This window comes from Sceloporus undulatus, chromosome 4 (assembly GCF_019175285.1).
Source record: "Sceloporus undulatus isolate JIND9_A2432 ecotype Alabama chromosome 4, SceUnd_v1.1, whole genome shotgun sequence".
Classification (NCBI taxonomy): Eukaryota; Metazoa; Chordata; class Lepidosauria; order Squamata; family Phrynosomatidae; genus Sceloporus; species Sceloporus undulatus.
The window spans coordinates 194,626,228-194,644,703 of NC_056525.1; the positions used below are offsets into that span (position 1 = coordinate 194,626,228).

General features: G+C 39.5%; 2 protein-coding genes across 27 annotated transcripts in view; both read left to right on the forward strand.

The window, feature by feature from the left end:
• SPIDR (scaffold protein involved in DNA repair) overlaps positions 1–18,476 on the forward strand; it is a 1,328,422-nt gene that overhangs the window by 639,763 nt on the left and 670,183 nt on the right. The gene's annotated exons all lie outside the window — the stretch shown is intronic.
• The window catches only part of DTNA (dystrobrevin alpha), a 287,062-nt gene that overhangs the window by 39,017 nt on the left and 229,569 nt on the right, over positions 1–18,476 (forward strand). For 6 of the 26 annotated variants that reach the window (XM_042463204.1, XM_042463206.1, XM_042463194.1 and 3 more), the window contains exon 1: positions 15,319–15,532. The exons of 2 other annotated variants lie outside the window; for them this stretch is intronic. In XM_042463204.1, coding sequence (XP_042319138.1) covers positions 15,516–15,532 — 17 coding nt within the window. In that variant the 5' untranslated portion in view covers positions 15,319–15,515. Of the gene's footprint in view, positions 1–15,311; positions 15,533–18,476 lie in introns of those variants that run through there. 18 more of the 26 variants (XM_042463197.1, XM_042463195.1, XM_042463192.1 and 15 more) reach the window with 8 other exon arrangements.

The window sequence follows — 18,476 nt, forward strand, 5'->3', positions numbered from 1 at the left end:
CCTAGAGAGAGATTAAATATCTCTGTGTTCCAGTTCTCTTTTGTTCTTCCTGGAGGGGAAGTTATCAGAGCACTCTTTTATTCTGGATAGCAGAAGGCCTCAAATGTACAGCACCCTCTCCTTTTTGTAATCTGATACAACTCTTACTGGCATGAGGAGTGAATATACTGTCTACTCTTGTTTGCAGGAAGCTGCCACCTTGAACATTCAGGGAAAAACAGTATGGTTTTTCATAAAGGGCAATGTTTATAGCTCCACTGAAAGGTCAGTTTTTAAAAAAGTAGTTTGGTATCAATATATAAGTGTTAGATGAGATGTTATGTTTTAAAATTCAAAACTCTAATTTAGTTTTTTGAAAAATGTTTTGTTTGACAGCTGTATGCATTTTTATTTTATCACACCTATGCGTATTCTATCACAGAATGTCACCTATGGGTTGCTAAAACTGCCTTTCTTTTAAATTTATTCTGGGTGTTTTTTCTTTGGGGAAAACAATTTCTATAAAATAGCAGATATAAATGTTTAATTATTTGGTTGCTGAATGTGCCTCAAAATCAGAGGTCTCTAGATTTATCATGACACCTTCTTTTTTTCCTTTTAAATGTAGCTGGAATATGCCTATATTTGGAGACTATGGACCATTTCACTTTACTCAGGGGCAAAACAGACCACCCCTTTGAAGCAGTGTCCCACTGTCCCTTTCCTCATCAGATCAGGGCTGCAGCAACTGCATACCGTTGCCCTGATCTGGCGCTTTGTCAGCACTAAAAAGAATAGCAAAATGCCACTCCTTTTAGCACCAGCAAAAGGCACCTTTGCTGCTGCGGCTTTTCAATGCTCCTTTGACACAGGGTGTCTAAACGCTGCGCCAATGGAGCACTGTAATGCCCCCACCATGCAGTTGGGTACGCGGCGTGACACCAGCGTGATGCCACCCCCATGCCAGCGCCTCAAGATGGTCTGTTTAGCCCCTCAGTTACAGTGCTATGATTTCACTTTCAATGCCTCAGTGAATCATAAAACCCAAGATTCCAAAGGATGCAACCATGGCAGTTGAAATGAAATCATCATACTATAATTGTGTGGTGCAGGGGGGGGGGGCACATACACTATCCTCACCATCATGACAATCTGTGTGGGTCTATCTTTTGGGAACAGTTGTTGAACGAATCTGTTCCATGTGTCAAGGTTATGTGGTATTCATTCACAAATCCCTGGGTCATCACTTCTACAGCTAGGAGAAGGAATCTTCAGGTGTCTTGGATTTGCTATAAGACTGAAATTCAAAGTTGAAAGAAATGAGCTTATACCTTTCAGTTTGCTAAGATATACAAACATACACACATATGAAAGTGCCTTAAAACGTTTTGGATATTTTCATGGCAGCAGAGAATAAGTGAGCAGTGCATCTTGAATTGCCCTTGGGGGAGATGAGGCATGTTGGTTTAGATCTTTACAAATAACTATTTAATTGCACCTATCATTATATGTGTCAAGGAGGATGGAATCCCAACCAAGTAGATTTTTGAAGCTAAATAACTTTGGTCTGTGTTTATTTGAAGCATTTGAAACCCAAATGAAAAAAGCTTGTAGCTACTTTGTATGCACATTTCCTTTGAAGTAAGTTCCATTGAACAGAGTGGAACCTACTTCTGATTAATACATGCTTAAGAATTTGCACTTGTTCTGGTCTCAGAAAAATGTAATATTCAAATCATAGACATAACCTCCAGTAGGTTGAAGGGAAACAGGTATTCATTGCTGGGGGGAGGGTGTTATGTCCTCAAAATGTCATAAGGCAAAACCATCTGGAATTTTTCACCTAGGAACACAAGAGGATGCCTTCTATTGTGTCAAATTTGGTTGCTGCTCCATCTAGCTCATTCAACAAGCTGCAGTTCTGTAGGGTTTTCAACCCCACCTGGAGATTTAACCATGGGTTTTCTGCATGCAAAATGTGCACTTGACTGTTGTGCTATGGCCTTCTTCCTTCCTTTGCTGCCTCAGCTGCCTCATCTCTCTTCCTAATCACAAGTCTTAGGCTCATATATGTTGCCTTCTTTGTTACTAAAGTATATATGGTCTAGTGAAGGATTCATCTCATATACAATGATGAGCTGTTCATACTGCAGAAACATACTTGCCTGCCATTGAGCAAATGAGCTCGTATGCGAATGAGATGTCTGTAATATTTGGCTTATAACTACAATATTTCATTTTGTGTTTAGATCATACATACTGCCCCAGTTCTCTCTACCAACTATAAACTTGTCTTGCCACAGTAGGCTTCCAAACAAAGCATGTGATCTTCCACTTCATCCACTTTATTTCATGGGAGCTCTCAGTGATGCCTTTTCTGTTTGTAACCATTCTGGTTTTTTCAGAATTTCAAACCAAACAAATCAAAGAGAAAAGAAACAATAGCTACCTTTTGTTTGCTTGCTTTTAGAAAAATATTTTATTAGTTCTCATACATTAAAAAAACAAACAAAAACACAGACCAAGATGTCATGCATACATATACAAATATTCACAACCACCTACATTAATCTACCACCTGTTTTCTGGTTATACCTTCTACTTCATAAATTCTACTTCTTTTATGACTCCATATTTATAAACACATACTTTTTGTCATTTTTTCACATATAATGGCAGTACTATAAATGACTCCATTCCAAACCTATAACGAACTCTGATCCCCATTCTTTTCTGAAATAAGATATCAAAGGCTCTAATTCCTTCTTAAATCTGTCTAAAGATTTATCCTTTAACAAATGTGTTCATTTGTCTGTCTCTATGTAATGATATAATTTCAATAGCCAAGACATTATATTTTGACATTCATTTCATTTCCATTTTGATGCGTATAACGTTCTGGTTGCAGACAGTTTACAACAGTTTACTGTACCATATCTCTGATCTAAATTCTCATGCATAACCATACTCAATAGATACAGCTACCTTTTGTTTGGCACAATTAGGAGATGTCAGTTCGGAAGAACCCTAGTCAGATAGGGCACATACAATGAGAATTTCCTGTGCCTTTTGGTAAGAACATCTGATCTGAAATGATCTATAGATCCAGGTGATATTGCATATTGTGGCTGCTAAAATATGTGTGTATGTGTCTCTCTCTCTCAGTATGACTTGGATTTAACTACTCAAAGGTTCCTTTAGATATACCCTCCTGTAAGAACACACCCTCCATATATGCATGGATACCTTTGTATGGATGCTGTGTTCACAGTATGTTGGGCACTTTTAAAAATGCATCCCAGGTTATTAAAAAATGAATATTATCAGGAAACAAATCTATTATTATTATTATTATTATTAACCTTTATTTATAAAGCACTGTAAATTTACACAGCGCTGAACATACAAGCTTTTTCATTGGATGGTTCCCTGCCCTCAGGCTTACAATCTAGAAAGACACGACACAGAGGGAGCGGTGGTGGGGAAGGGGCATCTCTAGTAGGATAATACATATAAAATACATAGCAATACAGGAAATAATTCAATAAAACAGGCAAGAAAAGAACATCAAATAGCAAGTGACAATTATGCAATGCCTGAGAACGCTGCCCTGAACAGAATGGTCTTCAACTCCGTTTTGAAGCTGGTTAAAGAAGTTATGGCTCTTGCTCGTGGGGGAAGAAGGTTCCAGGAGTGAGGGGCAGCGAGTGAAAAGGGGCGAATCCGGGATGGGGCAGAGGAAATCCTGGGATGTGACAGCAGGCTGTGACTACCAGAACGGAGGGACCTAGTGAGAAGGTGAGGAGAAAGAAGGTCTGATAAGTAAGGGGGGGCCAGCCCATGGAGGGCTTTAAACGTCGACAGCAGGAGTTTGTACTGAATGCGGAAAGGGAGAGGGAGCCAGTGAAGGGATGCCAACACAGGAAAGATGTGATCAGAGCGGTGGGTGGAAGTGATAATGCGTGCAGCTGAACGCTGAACAGAGATTAAAGGACGGAGGTGAGAAAGAGGAAGCCCAGCCAGGAGGACGTTACAGTAATCAAGTCGTGAGATCACTAGGGCATGGACCAGGATCTTGGCAGTAGAGGCGTAGAGATATGGTCGGATTTTGGCAATATTATACAAAAAGAATCTACAAGCCTTGGCTGTGGTCTGGATCTGAGGGATACATGACAGAGAAGAGTCAAAGATAAAACCAAGACTGCGGGCTTGCTGGACTGGTTGAATAGAAATGTTGTTCACAGAGACAGAAAAGGAGTGTTGAAGGGTGGGCTTAGGAGGAAAGACAAGAAGCTCCGTCTTGGACATGTTGAGCTTCAAACGCCAATGGTGCATCCACTGCGAGACGGCTGTGAGGCAGGATGAGACTTGCTGTTCAAGCCTTGGAGAAAGGTCAGGGGTGGAAAGATACAACTGGGTGTCATCGGCATACAGATGGTAGGAAAAACCAAAAGAGCTAATGAGTTTACCTAAGGACAGTGTGTAGAGAGAAAACAGAAGGGGACCCAGAACAGAGCCCTGGGGAACTCCAACAGATAAGGGAACAGGAGAAGAAGTCTGACTGCCTGCAACCACTGCGAAAGATCTGCCAGACAAGTAAGATCTAAACCAGTCGAGAACAGAGTCTGAGAACCCAAGGTCAGAGAGTATGTCAATTAGGAGACAGTGATCAACGGTGTCAAAGGCGGCAGACAAATCGAGAAGGATGAGAACAGAGTAAAGGCCATTAGCCTTGGCCTGTAAAAGGTCATTCGAGATCTTAGTGAGAGCTGTCTCTGTGGAATGCCTTGGGCGGAAACCAGACTGAAAGGGATCAAGGATGGAGTTGGCTTCAAGAAACTCAAGACAGCGTGAATAAACAACCCGTTCCAAAACCTCAGAAAGAAAGGGGAGAAGAGAAATCGGACGATAGCTAGACAAAGAGGAGGGGTCAAGAGAAGATTTTTTCAGAATTGGGGAAATGAGAGCATGTTTGAAGTCCGACGGGAAGGAGCCTGTAGAGAAAGAGAGATTGAAGATATGGAGAAGCGAGGGCAGAAAAGAGGGAGTTACAGAAATTAGAAGACGAGTAGGAATTGGATCAAGAGGACAGGTAGCAGGTTTGGAAGAGTTCAGAAGTGTAGAGAGTTCATCCAAAGAGGCAGGAGGAAACACAGAAAATTTGTTAGGGGAGGGCGAAAGAAGGTTATGAGCGGAAGAGGAATCAGGAGGGACTATCTCAGAGCGAATGGTGGTAATCTTAGAGACGAAATAATTAGCAAAGTCATTAGGAGAGAATGATGAAGAGACAGGAAGAGAGGGAGGTTTAAGCAACGAGTTGAAGATGGAGAACAAATGCTGTGGGCGCCTCTCATTGGCGGAGATCAATGATTTGTAATAAGTTTGTTTAGCCATAGAGAGGGCACGTGAGAAGGAAGAAGGAACAAATTTGAAATTGATAAAATCAGCCCACTCTTTGGACTTTCTCCAAAGACGTTCGGCCGCTCTAGAGCAGGACTGGAGAGACTTAATGTTGGGGGTAAGCCAGGGCTGGGGCCTAGTCTTGGAGGAAGAAGTGCGTACAGAGACAGGGGCAAAATGGTCGAGAGTTGAGGAAAGAGTGGAGTTAAATAAAGACATTGCTGAGTCAGCAAAATCTAGCACAGGGAGTGCATTGCTTCCCTTTTAAAATGTACAGTTTTTTGGAAAGTGTAGAAAACTTGTTTGGTATTATTTGTGGATGACTAATGGCTGTTATTTTTTTTTTAACCCTACAATGAGTTTATGGTATATGTAGTGACAGTGTGTTAAGCTTACCACAGATAGTTGTCTTGTGTGAGCCATTGTTCCCTTTTTTGCTTGTAGTGGGACTTTTAAATTCCTCTTTTAATCCATTGCAGCATTACTGTGAATCATAGGCTTTGTTCCTTCTGAAGTCTGCAATGACCCACAGAATGTGAAGTATTTACTGAGTATATTATATAACTTATCAGTCTATTGCTGTAAGCAACTGTGCTTGGATGGCTTCATGAGCATTAAAAAAACAGAGTAAAGCAGCTAATCATAACATCCATCTTTCTCTTAAAATGAGATCATTATCTTTAATAAGCTGCCTGTTGTAGAAAGAGACAGCACAGATTTCTAAACAATGGGGGAAGATTTTCTGTTGCATTCCCTGCAGCATGTGGTTAACTTTCACATTCAACATGGACATGACAGCAAAAGGGAAGAACATCTTTTACTATAATAATACTTAAAATTTCCTTAGATTTTCTTCCTTTTCATTGAGTTTTCTAATTCCTCTGAATCTATAGTTTCTGAATAAATACCTGCCAGTACCCTCCTAATAAGGCCTCAAAGAATAACTATATAAAACAAATAGGTACGGTCAGATGGGGTCTCCATTTCCCCTCTATTATTGTCCACTTATTCAACACTGATTTAAAGGGAATGTCCAAACAAATTTGATTCCAGAAATTTCAAGGTGATCTATGTCACTAACTGATAGAATTTAGCCAAAGGATTATTCCATTCCAGTAGTTAAATCCAAAACACATTAGCTTAGTTTAATACAGTTATTCTCAGACAGTGGTGCAGGACCCCAGTAGAGAATAAGGAGAAACAGAATGGTTCCCAATTGACGAAGGAGTCAGGCAAGGCTGCATACTGTCACTCTATTTGTTCAACTTGTATGCAGAAAACATCATAAGAAGAACAGGGTTGGACTCAGAAGGAGGAGGAGTGAAGATAGAAGGAAGAAACTTCAAAATCTAAGATATGCAGATGACACCATACTAGTAATGGAAAACAGCATATATTTGGAATAATTACTAAGGACACCTAAACCTAGATAACAAGGAAATCAAAATAGTCAAATATTGACCAGAATGGAGACTGCAGTCAAAAAATCAGAAGAAACAGAAAAGGCAACTATGTATAAAAGAACTAGATAAGAGCCTAAAAAGTAAAGATATACAACTGAACACTAAAGATAGAATTGTCCAAACCATTGTATTCCCTATCACCAGGTATGGATGTGAGAGCTGGACAGTAAAGAAAACAAATTGGAAGAAAATAAACTCATTTGAAATGTGCTGGAGAAGAGTGCTGAGGATAGCCAAAAAAGCCAAACAAATGGGTCCAAGAACACATCAAGCCTGAACTCTCCCTGGAAGCCAAGATGATTAAATTGAGGCTGTTGTACCTTTCCACATCATGAGAAGGCATGACTCATTGGAAAAGAGAACACTGCTAGGCAAGGTAGAAGATAGCAGAAAGAGAGGAAGATCATACACCGGATGGCTAGATTCAACTAGGGAGATCAAGAGCCTGAGTCTGCAGGACCCAAGCAGAGCAGTGGAGGATATGGGATCTTGGAGATGTCATATCCATGAGGTCTCTATGAGCTGGGGTCGACTCAAAGGCAAATTAACAATATCAATAAGGCTTCATAACGTCTTGCTCCAACAAACCAAGTACACAATTTAATACACTGTTATCTAAATTTCCACTTTTACTATAAGGACAAATTTATAGATGCAATAAAAACCATGGTTTTCCATTATGTTAACAAATGATGGTAGAACTTAGGGACAGTCTGTAGGTGCCCATTTTTGGTCCACAGCATTGCCATAGCAACCAAAATGCCCAGCAACGCTGCAGACCTAAAAGGAGCTGCCTAGAGTGGCTCCTTTTTGGGACGTCACAGCCCTTACAACATCTCTTCCTTTGCATGACGTATGGGCACTGTGATGCCCACATGCCATGCACACACACCATGTGGGTGGAGCAGTGCTGTAATGGTGCCGCCTGCATGTAGTAGGGCTCGGGACTGTGCGGTTGGTGCACCGTCCTGAGCCCTACTATCTCTGCCAAGACGTCGTGTCCTGGCAACGTGTACTGGGCCTTATACTCACAGACTCTCACCTCACATGTCTTTCACCTTTATATCACCAAAGAGATCAAAAGCTTTCATTTCCTCTAAATCATAGGCTGTATTTGAACATTCACCTTTAGCTTTAAAAACCATTGTTTATGAATATGTGGATGAATAAAATGGCTGTACATGCCTTCATTCTTTTGCTCTTCACCTTTTCCATTAGTTCCAGTACAGAGATTCTGTGTTACATTAAGCCACCATTCCTAGTTACATTTGAAGCAGGAAACCCTGGCTTACTACCAATTAACAAACCAGGATAATAAGCTAGGATCCAATACTAAACTGGTACAGAGCTAAGTAAAGCATGTCTAATCATTGCACAAGTGCATTGATGAATATACTCATAATTTTCTGTTGCCTTTGAACCTCAAAAAGATGTACTTTCCCTGAATTAGTAAGTAAAATCAGAAACCATTTTTGATACTGGTTTGTTTAAAGCAAATGAAGTTTTAAAAATCTGCAGCTCACAATGTTCAAATGTAATGGGAAACCATGCTTTGTTTAAAACAGAAACCTCTGTTCTCCTTGCTGCTGTGAAAAAGGAGGAAGAAAAGGACTTTATGTTCCCCATATCTGCTTGTCCATGTATTAGGAATGCATCATTTCATGTTACACTTGAATTGGCTCCTTGTATAAATAGAAGGATGCTTGCATCTCTTCTATTATTTAACAACTTTTAATGAAAATTATTATTTAAGTGTATTATAATAATCTATATCACTGCTATTCAGAATGGTGGTCTCTGGCAAACTGCCTGGAAAGAAACAGTAGCCAGTGGGGTACAGGTCCCTTGCACATGTAAAAAAAAATATTGCTGATCCTTCACATGAAGTACCTTAAATAGCACTGGTTTATATGATGTAGGTTATCCTGGAGAGACATTGAATCTATGTAGTCCACAGGGAAGCAATGTTTAGTTTGTGTGGAGAGATTTTTCTAATCTGCACATGTAATTGTGAGTAAAATCTGAGGGTGGTTTGTTACTTTAAGACAGAAGGTTGTTAAATGAATAGTGATGAGTTCTACAAATATTTTGCTTGAGCTCGCTGAAAGAACACAGACAGTAAATGAACATTTGGTGGAAATGTGAATGTTTGGCCTGTTGAGGAATTAGAATTAGTGCCACATAATCTGATGTTTCATGCATGCTACACTTCCTTGAATGATTTGTTTGAATTAGGTTATAACTCGATTTTATTACGCAAACAAAGGTATTGATTATTCAAGAGGTGTTACCATCTTATTAGAACTGAATGTTTAGTCACATGAACAGGGTATAGTGAAGCAGCTACCTTGAACAAATGATTCTGAGTGCCCTAAAAGAGCAGTGACTTTTGCTATTTATAGGATGTTCCTATCCATGTCTGTTCTGAAGTAAGTCCCTTCAGTTCATTGGGTTTTATTTCCAGGTCTGTGAGCGCTAATTGCACTTTTACTCTCAGGGAAAGATTCTGGTGGGATTTTTTGTTTTGAGTTGCCAAAAAAATGTGAGAAGCATTATGTACTATGCAAGTAGAGAAGGGTTTAAAAAAAAAAAGGAAAAATGCCATACTTACCACAAAGCTGGTGCTGGCAATCCTGACAATATATGGCTACTTTCAGGGAGGATGCATGTTTTTTCACTCTTAACCTGAGTGATTTGACTTAAGCAAAATGGGTGGAAATCCTGGAGTTTCTCAGAAACCCTGGTGTAACCTTGGGTTCTTCTGGCATATAAACAGCTGGGTTGGGTCCCACCTGGGCTGATCCATTTGTCCACACACCAAGAACTGTGCCATCCCCCTTTCCTGCACTGAGCAGTGCAGGGAAATGGGATGGCCTGTTTTAGGAGCAGCCACCTTCTCACAGGCAGGAGCTCTGTGTAAAACCTGTCCAGCATGCCACTGCTTCTGCTGAGGACAGAAATGGCCATTTAAACCCCTTATTGATGATATGTCTGGGTGTCCATTTCTGTCCTCAGCAGAAGTGGTTGTGCACCAGGCAGGCTTTACATGGAGCTCCTGCCTGCGAAAAAGTGGTGGAGGCAGCTCTGAAAACAGGTAGCAGGCACAGTCTAGATGGCCCATGTGCTCAACGATGCAGCATTGCACCAGATTCAGTCCAGTGCATGTGGCTGCCATCATGGACAGTCCACAGCTAGTCAAGGGCATAATGCTATGGAGTTGCCCTGGATTAAGCAGCCAGTATAGATGCACCCTTGGAGAGCCTTTACTGTTCTATCTCAGATAACAAATAATTTGGGGCCTGTTGGGATAGTTGAGCTACACCCCACAGCCCACATTGCTGGAAAACACCAGACTCTTAAGAGACCTTTTTTAAAAAAAATTGAACCAAAGTTTGGGGAAAATATTTGGAGTCTCCTTAACTGTTAAAATCAGAAATATAGTTATGAAAGAGGGGCACAATGAAGTCCTTGCCTCCCAATGGTGAATTGTGCTCTCTTGCAAACCCCAAATTTCTGGCATTACAGAGAGTGAGGCCTTCAAAATCGTTCACACTTATAATGCTTTATATTTGTCTGGTAACTGTACCTGCCTGCCCACATTTTTGGGGGGTGGGGTGGGGTGGGCCACAATGTCTAAACTGCATTAATAAAAAAGCTCAACTGCAGTTTTAAGTTACTGCAATGCTAGAAATTTGGAGACTGCAGGAAAATTTCCAGAGGGTAGAGAATTCTTATGGGGAAGGCAATGCCCTCATTTTGCACCATTAGATGGTTAAAATTACTCCTTAGTTTTGGGGAGGAAATGTTGTTGAGATACAGAACCCATCCTTATTGGTGCATGGATTCTTTGCTAGCTCTTCGAGGTTTTTTGCTTGACTTTAAAGTAGATTGATAGGATTTCATTACCTCATTATCATCTTGTACTGTATAGTCACTAGGTGGTTTTATTATTATTAATATTATTAAGCTTTATTTATAAAGCATAATAATTTACACAGTGTTGTAAATACAATCAATTTTGTTATCCATAGGGGATCTTGGAACCAAACCCCAGCGTATAACAGGAGTCCACTGTACAGTCAGACCTCTACATTCACTGGGGTTAGGGGCACAGGACGCTTGCAAAAAGTGGAAAAAACATGAATCTTTGTAGCCCCCCCCAAGCAAAGAGACACAAAATTATATTCTACATATTCAACACATTCTAGATGCCTTCAATGAGGTGGGGTTCCTTCACAAGACATAAGCAGGCAAGTGGTGGGGCTTGCTACCACTTTCATGACTGCCCTACACCATCTTAATAGGGATTTACAAGGCTTGCCACATGTTCACAGTCTCTCAGTCTCACAAAGCTTACAGTTCCTATTAAAAATGACATTAGGGCAGCAGCGGAGGTGGCAGCAAATAATTCACAAATAATAAAATCTGCAAAGGTCAAACCTGCAAATGTGGATGGCCAACTGTAGTCTATGTTCTGTTAACTCAATTGAGGGGAGAGGAGAGGCAGGGAATCTTGCCCTTCCAGTAGCTCAGGCAAAAGCAAGCTTCTGCAGCATCTGTTTTTCCTCATTGATAACTTTTGCTTCTACTGTTGTTTGGCTACACATGTCCCAGTTTTTATTGGTGACATATAGGAGGATATATTGGTTGTGGTGTTTCTAAAGGTATGCTGAGGAGTGAGTATTAGGCGTCTTTCCAGATATAGTTGAGACTGTGAAGTCTCAGCAACTTTACCCAGAATAACCAATGGTGAGGCCTGCTGGGAACTGAAATCCTACAATGTCTTGAGGACTGTTTGATCCCCACTCTTGTTGTAGATTAAGCAAAGACAAATCCCCATTGAAGCCTAATAGTCTGTGAAGACAACATATAAAGGGAAACAGGGAACAGAGAGAAAAGGCATTTAATAATTGCAGTTCACTACAAGTCCTTTCAGGGAATGGAACGCAAATAAACTTTGGCAGTCTCTGAATTACAAGTTTAGTATGTATGAGACTTCCAGGAAGAAAAAGCAGTAGACGTACTTCTTGCTGTTTTTATTTATCAAACCTTCTCTCACATAAGATACAAGCAAGTTTTACAGAAATGAGAGCAGACATGGAAGAAATAGTTACTAGCAGACAAGCATGCATTTCTTTCCCTACCAATATACAAATCTTTAAATTGTTAGATAGTTTCTCTTTGGGCCTTTTAGAAGAAATGGCTCTTGCCAAAGGAGCTGGATTACAGTCAAGAAGTAGAATTAGCAACAAATTGGTGACATTTATTAGTTACTTATAAAGTTTAGGTCCTCTCCATTATAATAGATTTAATTAGAAAATACTGAGCTGTTCTCCATGTTAATGTGAAGTACTCAGGGTACATGGGATTTTTATACTGCTGTTTCAAAATGTTTCAAAGTCTTTTGATCAACAAACAAAAGTAAGCAAGCAAAATAAACCAACAGCAGCTATTAGACTTGTCTGCAGTTAAACTGGTTCTGAACACAGGTTTGTCCCTGTGTGCATTTCCAGCTGACCTAAGTGCTGCACTGGCTTCATTGCAAACATTACTAACACCTACCATCTGCAGAGAGGTTTTTAAAATTTTATTTTTGGTAGAATTTCAGAACTTGAGTCGCTGTAAAATACTAATGTTTTGCCATGTTTTGAATTAATAAGACTGTAAATTTATATTTTTACTGGCTTCAGCTAAAGGAGCCCAATAATTCATTTGGTTTACATTTCCTCTTGATGCTTGTGCCTTCTGCACTTACACAAATGTGTGCTATGAGAAAATCTACAGCTGAACATGCATTTGCTTTTTTTTTTAACAGAATTAAAACTCATCTGATGTATATTTATTAAAGGCAAAATAGAAGCTTGTGTTGGTTTCAGAACTAATGGCATTCTAGCTTGCTTCCAGCAGATACATGTCTATACAAAAGTATGCTTTAGTGCACCCTAGACTGTGGTCAAGTCATATATCCCTGCAGAATTATATATTAGACGTTATTGAATTGTCAGTTGAAGGCAAGAGCTTTACGCAACCCCATGAGATCACCTGCAAAATTATCAAGTGGAAAGGAATGCTAGGATAAGGTGACGAGTAGAGTTGGATAATACATACTGTCAACTGGGTGTAGTTTCAACTTTAATGCTATTCCTTAATGCTATTCAATGACTTTTAATTCCTTAATGCTATTCAATAACCTTTATTAGTGAAACATGATTCAGCAGATGGTATACAGAAGAAAAGCATTCTGTCCCTTTCACTGATGGAGTCCAACATCTTCTCACAGCCAGTGTTAGAAATGGGCCCCTAAACAACTGATTCTACCCAAACTGTTCCTGGCCAGCAAACTAATTCCCCATGGCTGGCTAGGAACCCTGGGCTGGGGTGTACCCTGCCTGTTGGGTGAGGCCAATAGGAGATGGACTGCTAGTGCTTACAGGTTGAATCTCCCTGATCTGAAGTATTTTGGATTTTGCATTTTGGAATGTTTACATATACATAATGGGATATCTTGGAGATGGGGCCCATCTAAACATGAAATTCATCTATATTTCGTATACACCTTATAAATATAGCCAAAGGCTTTCATGGCCGGCATACATAGTGTTTTGTGGGTTTTTCAGGCTATGTGGCTATGTTCTAGAAGAGTTTATTTCTGACGTTTCACCAGCATCTCATCTTCAGAGAATGCTGGCATGAAAGAGAGGGGTGTGGGGTGTGTGTGTGTGTGTGTGTGTGTGTATACACACTGTGTGACCCTGGAACATGGAATTCCTCTAGACCCAGGGTCACACAGTGTATATATATATATATATATATATATATATATATATATCCATCCACTCTCTTCCAGGTCAGCATTCTCTGAAGATGCCAGCCACAGATGCTGCCGAAATATCAGGAATAAATTCTTCTAGAATATGGCCACATAACCTGAAAAACGCACAAAAAACTATAGCCGGTGTTACCTCACAAGTGGTAGTATTTAGATGCATACCACCTCTGCTGGTGAGGGTAATAGACATTCTGACTAATAGCCATTCACAGCTTTGTCCACCATTAATTTTCTGATCTCCTTTAAAAGCTGTCCAAATTAGTGGCCATCACTGCATCTTGTAGTAGTGAATTCCACAGCTTAATTTTCCCTCATGTAAAGGTATATATCCTGAATCTCAACCATTTATCTTCCTTGGATGGTCGTAGCATTTTAGAACGAGAGAGGGAGAAAATATTATCCTTGTCTACTTTCTCCACATCCAGAACAGGCACACTTAGTCATTAACTAATATTAGATCTGGCAGGAGTATTAGATTTCAGCTTTCTTTCTTGGAAATCAACTTGGCATCCTTCCCTGATGTTTCTACACCAGCCTGTTTTCTAAAGCCATTAATATTTCTTCTTAAAGTGCTAGGGAGAGGACTAGATAACTGTAAAGCTTAAGCTTTCCCAGCTCGGTTGTTTGCCCAAAGGTGAATTACTGTGTATTTACAGTACTTGACTTTAGGAACGATCAGACAAATTTATAGCAGATAGATCAAACAGAAGCTAATATCTCTAATTGCTAATTTTTTTTACTTTAGACATAATGAATCTAAGTGGTTAATTCCATTAAAATCTTCTGCTCAGTTCAGAATTTAATCCATATTAACTCACTAGTCATTTTTTAAAAAACAAAAACAAAATAATAATTATTGTTTAATTCAGGTACTTACCAGATTTGCAGATAAGGAGAAGATCTGTCCCATTAGCTTTCACATAATATATGAAGGGAATGCCTTTTTGGAGATGGTGAATGTAGTATCAATGCTGCATATACAATACATTGTTAATGTTCTTAATGCAGTCTAAAGCAACACTTTTGTGGAAATAAGTTTCATTCAAGTAAATGGCACTTACTTATGAACATACATGATTGTTTGTTCATTTATTTAGATCTCTCTTTCCAAGACAGAATGCCCTCAAATGGCACTTTGGGGTCCAAGTATAAATATATTTTGTTCATTTTTATAATACTGTATTCAGTTGTGAAATTGAGAGGGTGTTATTCTTTTCATTCAGGTCTATATATGCTGCCTGATGTAGAGTACATAATTATGTGTGTTCTTAAGGTCAGATAGCTCCTGTGCTCTGTTGCTGCAGGCTCTCAGGAATGTCACTTGCAGAACATTCCTTTCCTGGGCAGCCAAGTTTGGAAGCTAGTTTATTCGTGGCTGCAAAACTGCGAGTATGTCTGAATGGGACACATGGCAAGAGAACTTCGATTTCAGTCTGTACTCACACACCAAGAATCAGTGAGAGTGCCTCCTTTCATCTTGCATAGACAGGTAACAACAACCACAAAAGCAGCAGCTGTGTGAGGCTCTGCAAAGGAAGGAAAGTGAGGGGGGTGGAGTGACAAGGGGTGGGGAAGAGGAGAGAAAGGGAGTGGATCTGAGTGCTTGTGATTGGTAAGCTTCGTAAATGCATCTGCCAGCAGGACTTCGGTGGAATGTGAAACCAAATCATTTACAAGTTAAAGATAGACTCAAGAGTACATAGCATCTTGGGCATGGGTTTCAACTCAGTCTCTTGCCAACTTCTGCCTTGTGGAGCTTTCATTTTGCTGCCTCCTGGGCTTCCGAGTTTTTACTCTTTCAGACTGTCAGTGTATTGGAATTACTAGGGGTGTGTGAGAAGATCATGGTGTATACTGCAGGGTAAGTAACAAGTTTTATTTGAACTCTTCATTGCTTATACCATGTTTGTTCACTTTCTTTGTCTAAGTGTTTTATGGAAATATGCCTACAGGTAAATGCTCCTTTTTTTGTCCCTTAGGAATGGATCAGAATGCATGCCTCGGTGAGCTGGCATTCTACAACTTTTCTTGTTGTGGCATGCATAAGGCACATTTAGTCTGAAAGTGGTGTTCCATTCCTGCTAGATTTATTTTTCTATAACAGTGTTCTAGATGTTTTTGTTTTATTTGAAGAATGCAAAAGGCACTTCTGCAGTGAGTAAGTTAATACTAAATTCTTGTTGTTTCTATTATTATTTTGATGGTTTAGTAGCAGGCAATTCTAGTTGCATTTTAGTGTTTCCTGTGATTCCATTCTGGTTCTGGTTCTGCGTACCTTGGAAATGCAGCATTATCACCATCCCTACTTCTCAGTTTGCTTTCTTAGTAGTGTATTTCACTGTGGGTTGTCTTCTTCTATGCCTATACATTTATGTTCCTTTAAAAATGAAGGATTATCAAGAGTGATCTTGTGGTTAGTTGGACAACAGTCTGAAATGCTTGTTTATTAGATGGGTCTACTTTTTTTTAAGTCTTCTGATCTTCATTTTATTTGACTTTGAATTGTAATATTATGCTCAGATATTTGTGCATATATGCCAGCGAGGTTGGTATATCTTTTGCAAGAAATGAATGTTGTTTACATTTGGAAAGAAGATTTAATGGATTTTAAAGTGGGGGACCCCTTTTTAATGTCAGATAAGGAAGGGCCTGGGCATGCTTACTTCCTTGCCAAAAATGAAATGCAGTACACAGGCTGTGGTTTATTTTATTAGACTTTGTTAAATGTTGATCTCGTGTGTAGTTATTTGCAGCTTGCACTTTTACTATGGTGTAAAACATTTCCTGCTTTCCACTTGGAATATTAGCTTTTTGAAATTCTACCTGTAAAAAGCCTTGTTGCTCTAGCTCAAAGTGTTTGCTTTTAATGGAGGTATAAAATTCTTGGTCCTCTGCTTTGCATTTTGGAGAATTATTAGATGCCATAAGGGAATATTTAGCTTGAACATATGAAGAGGAACACTTGGCTGCAGTTAGAATCTGTTTCCATTTTTTTTAAACTTCTGCACCTGACATTTTGTTCCTTTTCCTTGTTAACTAATTCCATAAGTCACAGTGCTCATGAGGATTGGGAGGAGGGGATTGCAAATAGCAAAGATAAAATTGAATGTATGCACTCTTTGCTTTTTCCCTGGTGATCACAATTGAGAGGAAGTAGAAATAATTTACAAGAACAAATTACAAAATGGAGAAAAGGAATGTAGGGATTATAACAAGTTGAATGAGTTCTTAACTCCTTAGTCCTATGTTATGACTAATCTTCCACATTTTGTGTAATGCTATATGTACAATCATAATATTATAAGCTTCACGAGTCACAAAATAGGCTCCAAACAATCCCAACCTGGATATTCATTGGGCTACTTGGGACAGCTACAGTTTTGGGGGGGACTAGGCAGTTTTACCATTTTCTCTTTTTGGAGAATCAATCTGGGAAGTGTCACTTTTGAAGCTGGGAAAAAAGGAGGGTTGCTTCTAGCTTTTAGATACTGTGGGCATACTTTAATAATGTTTAAAAATTTATACAGTATGTGAATTTTGTTTTGTTCTTAGGATCTGGAAAACTGTACATGAGATTTATAATACTTAAAATATAATTTATTTAGGGCATAGCCCAGCCAAAATTATTCCCTTTCATGCTGCAGTCTTATGCACATTAACCTAGAAGCAAGCTGTACTGAATACATTTGGACTTTCTGTTCTAACTAAACATGCATAGGATTGCACTGTTAGTCCCACTCATTTCAGAGCTAAAAAGGTGTTTAACTTCCGGTGGAACTTTACTGTGTGTTTTAGCTAGATTTTGCCAGTATATTTTCCTTTTGGTTAAATGCATACTATGCTTTCCTTCTGTGTATGACCCAAGATGGGTAAACAGTACCTGAATGTACCTACACCTAATGAAAAGCCACTCCAGTAAGACTGGCTGGTTGTCACCAGTAGAGGATGAAGAATATGTCAAGTAAGGGCAGCCCTCATGCAAAATTTGTGTCAGGTACTATGGTAAATAGAAATCATGAAGTACAAGCATGCTCCAGTTAATGAAAAAGTGTTTCTGGGTGTTACTTCTTTATAAGAAAATTTGTTACCAAAGGCAGAAATATGATGGAAAGAATAAGGAAAGGTTTCTGAATCACAAAAAAGAAGAGTAATCCAACCTGTTTCAGCAAACAGGTTGAATTTTAAAATTCAAAATTAGCAATATAGATATGTCATATACAGTATAACTTGTAAAGCCTACTTGAAGAGCTTTTTCTGAAATGCACCTAGGGATATTTTTTCTTTTACCAGCTGGACTTTTCTTATGAATTCCATTATGATTTTCATGCTGTGGTATCTGGTGAGGCATAATTATCTGCTGTACTGTTTTCTCTCTGCTTTGCTGTTCAACCCTGCTCAGGAAAGGATTCTGGAGGCAGATGCTGTTCACCTTCCCTATTGTGAGTGAGCATACATGACTACAGTAAAATTGGCTAGGGTACAAGGAGAATTCCACTCTCTCCTAGTTCAAGTTTTATTGTATTGTTTACTGCAGGCACACTTCTGCAAGCCAACACAGAACGTCTGTGTTTCTCTAGCCCTCCTTCACCATCCCCTCAGTGCTGATGCTGTTAAATAACTTCCAGCTAGACATAGAGCAAAGAAGAAAGCGGAAGGCTGGGAGAATGAAGGCTGGCTGAATGAAACTACGTGAGAAAGGGATCTAGGAGTCCAAGTAGACCACAAGTTGAACATGAGTCAACAATGCAATGCGGCAGATAACAAGGCCAATGCGATTTTAGGCTGCATCAATAGAAGTATAGTGT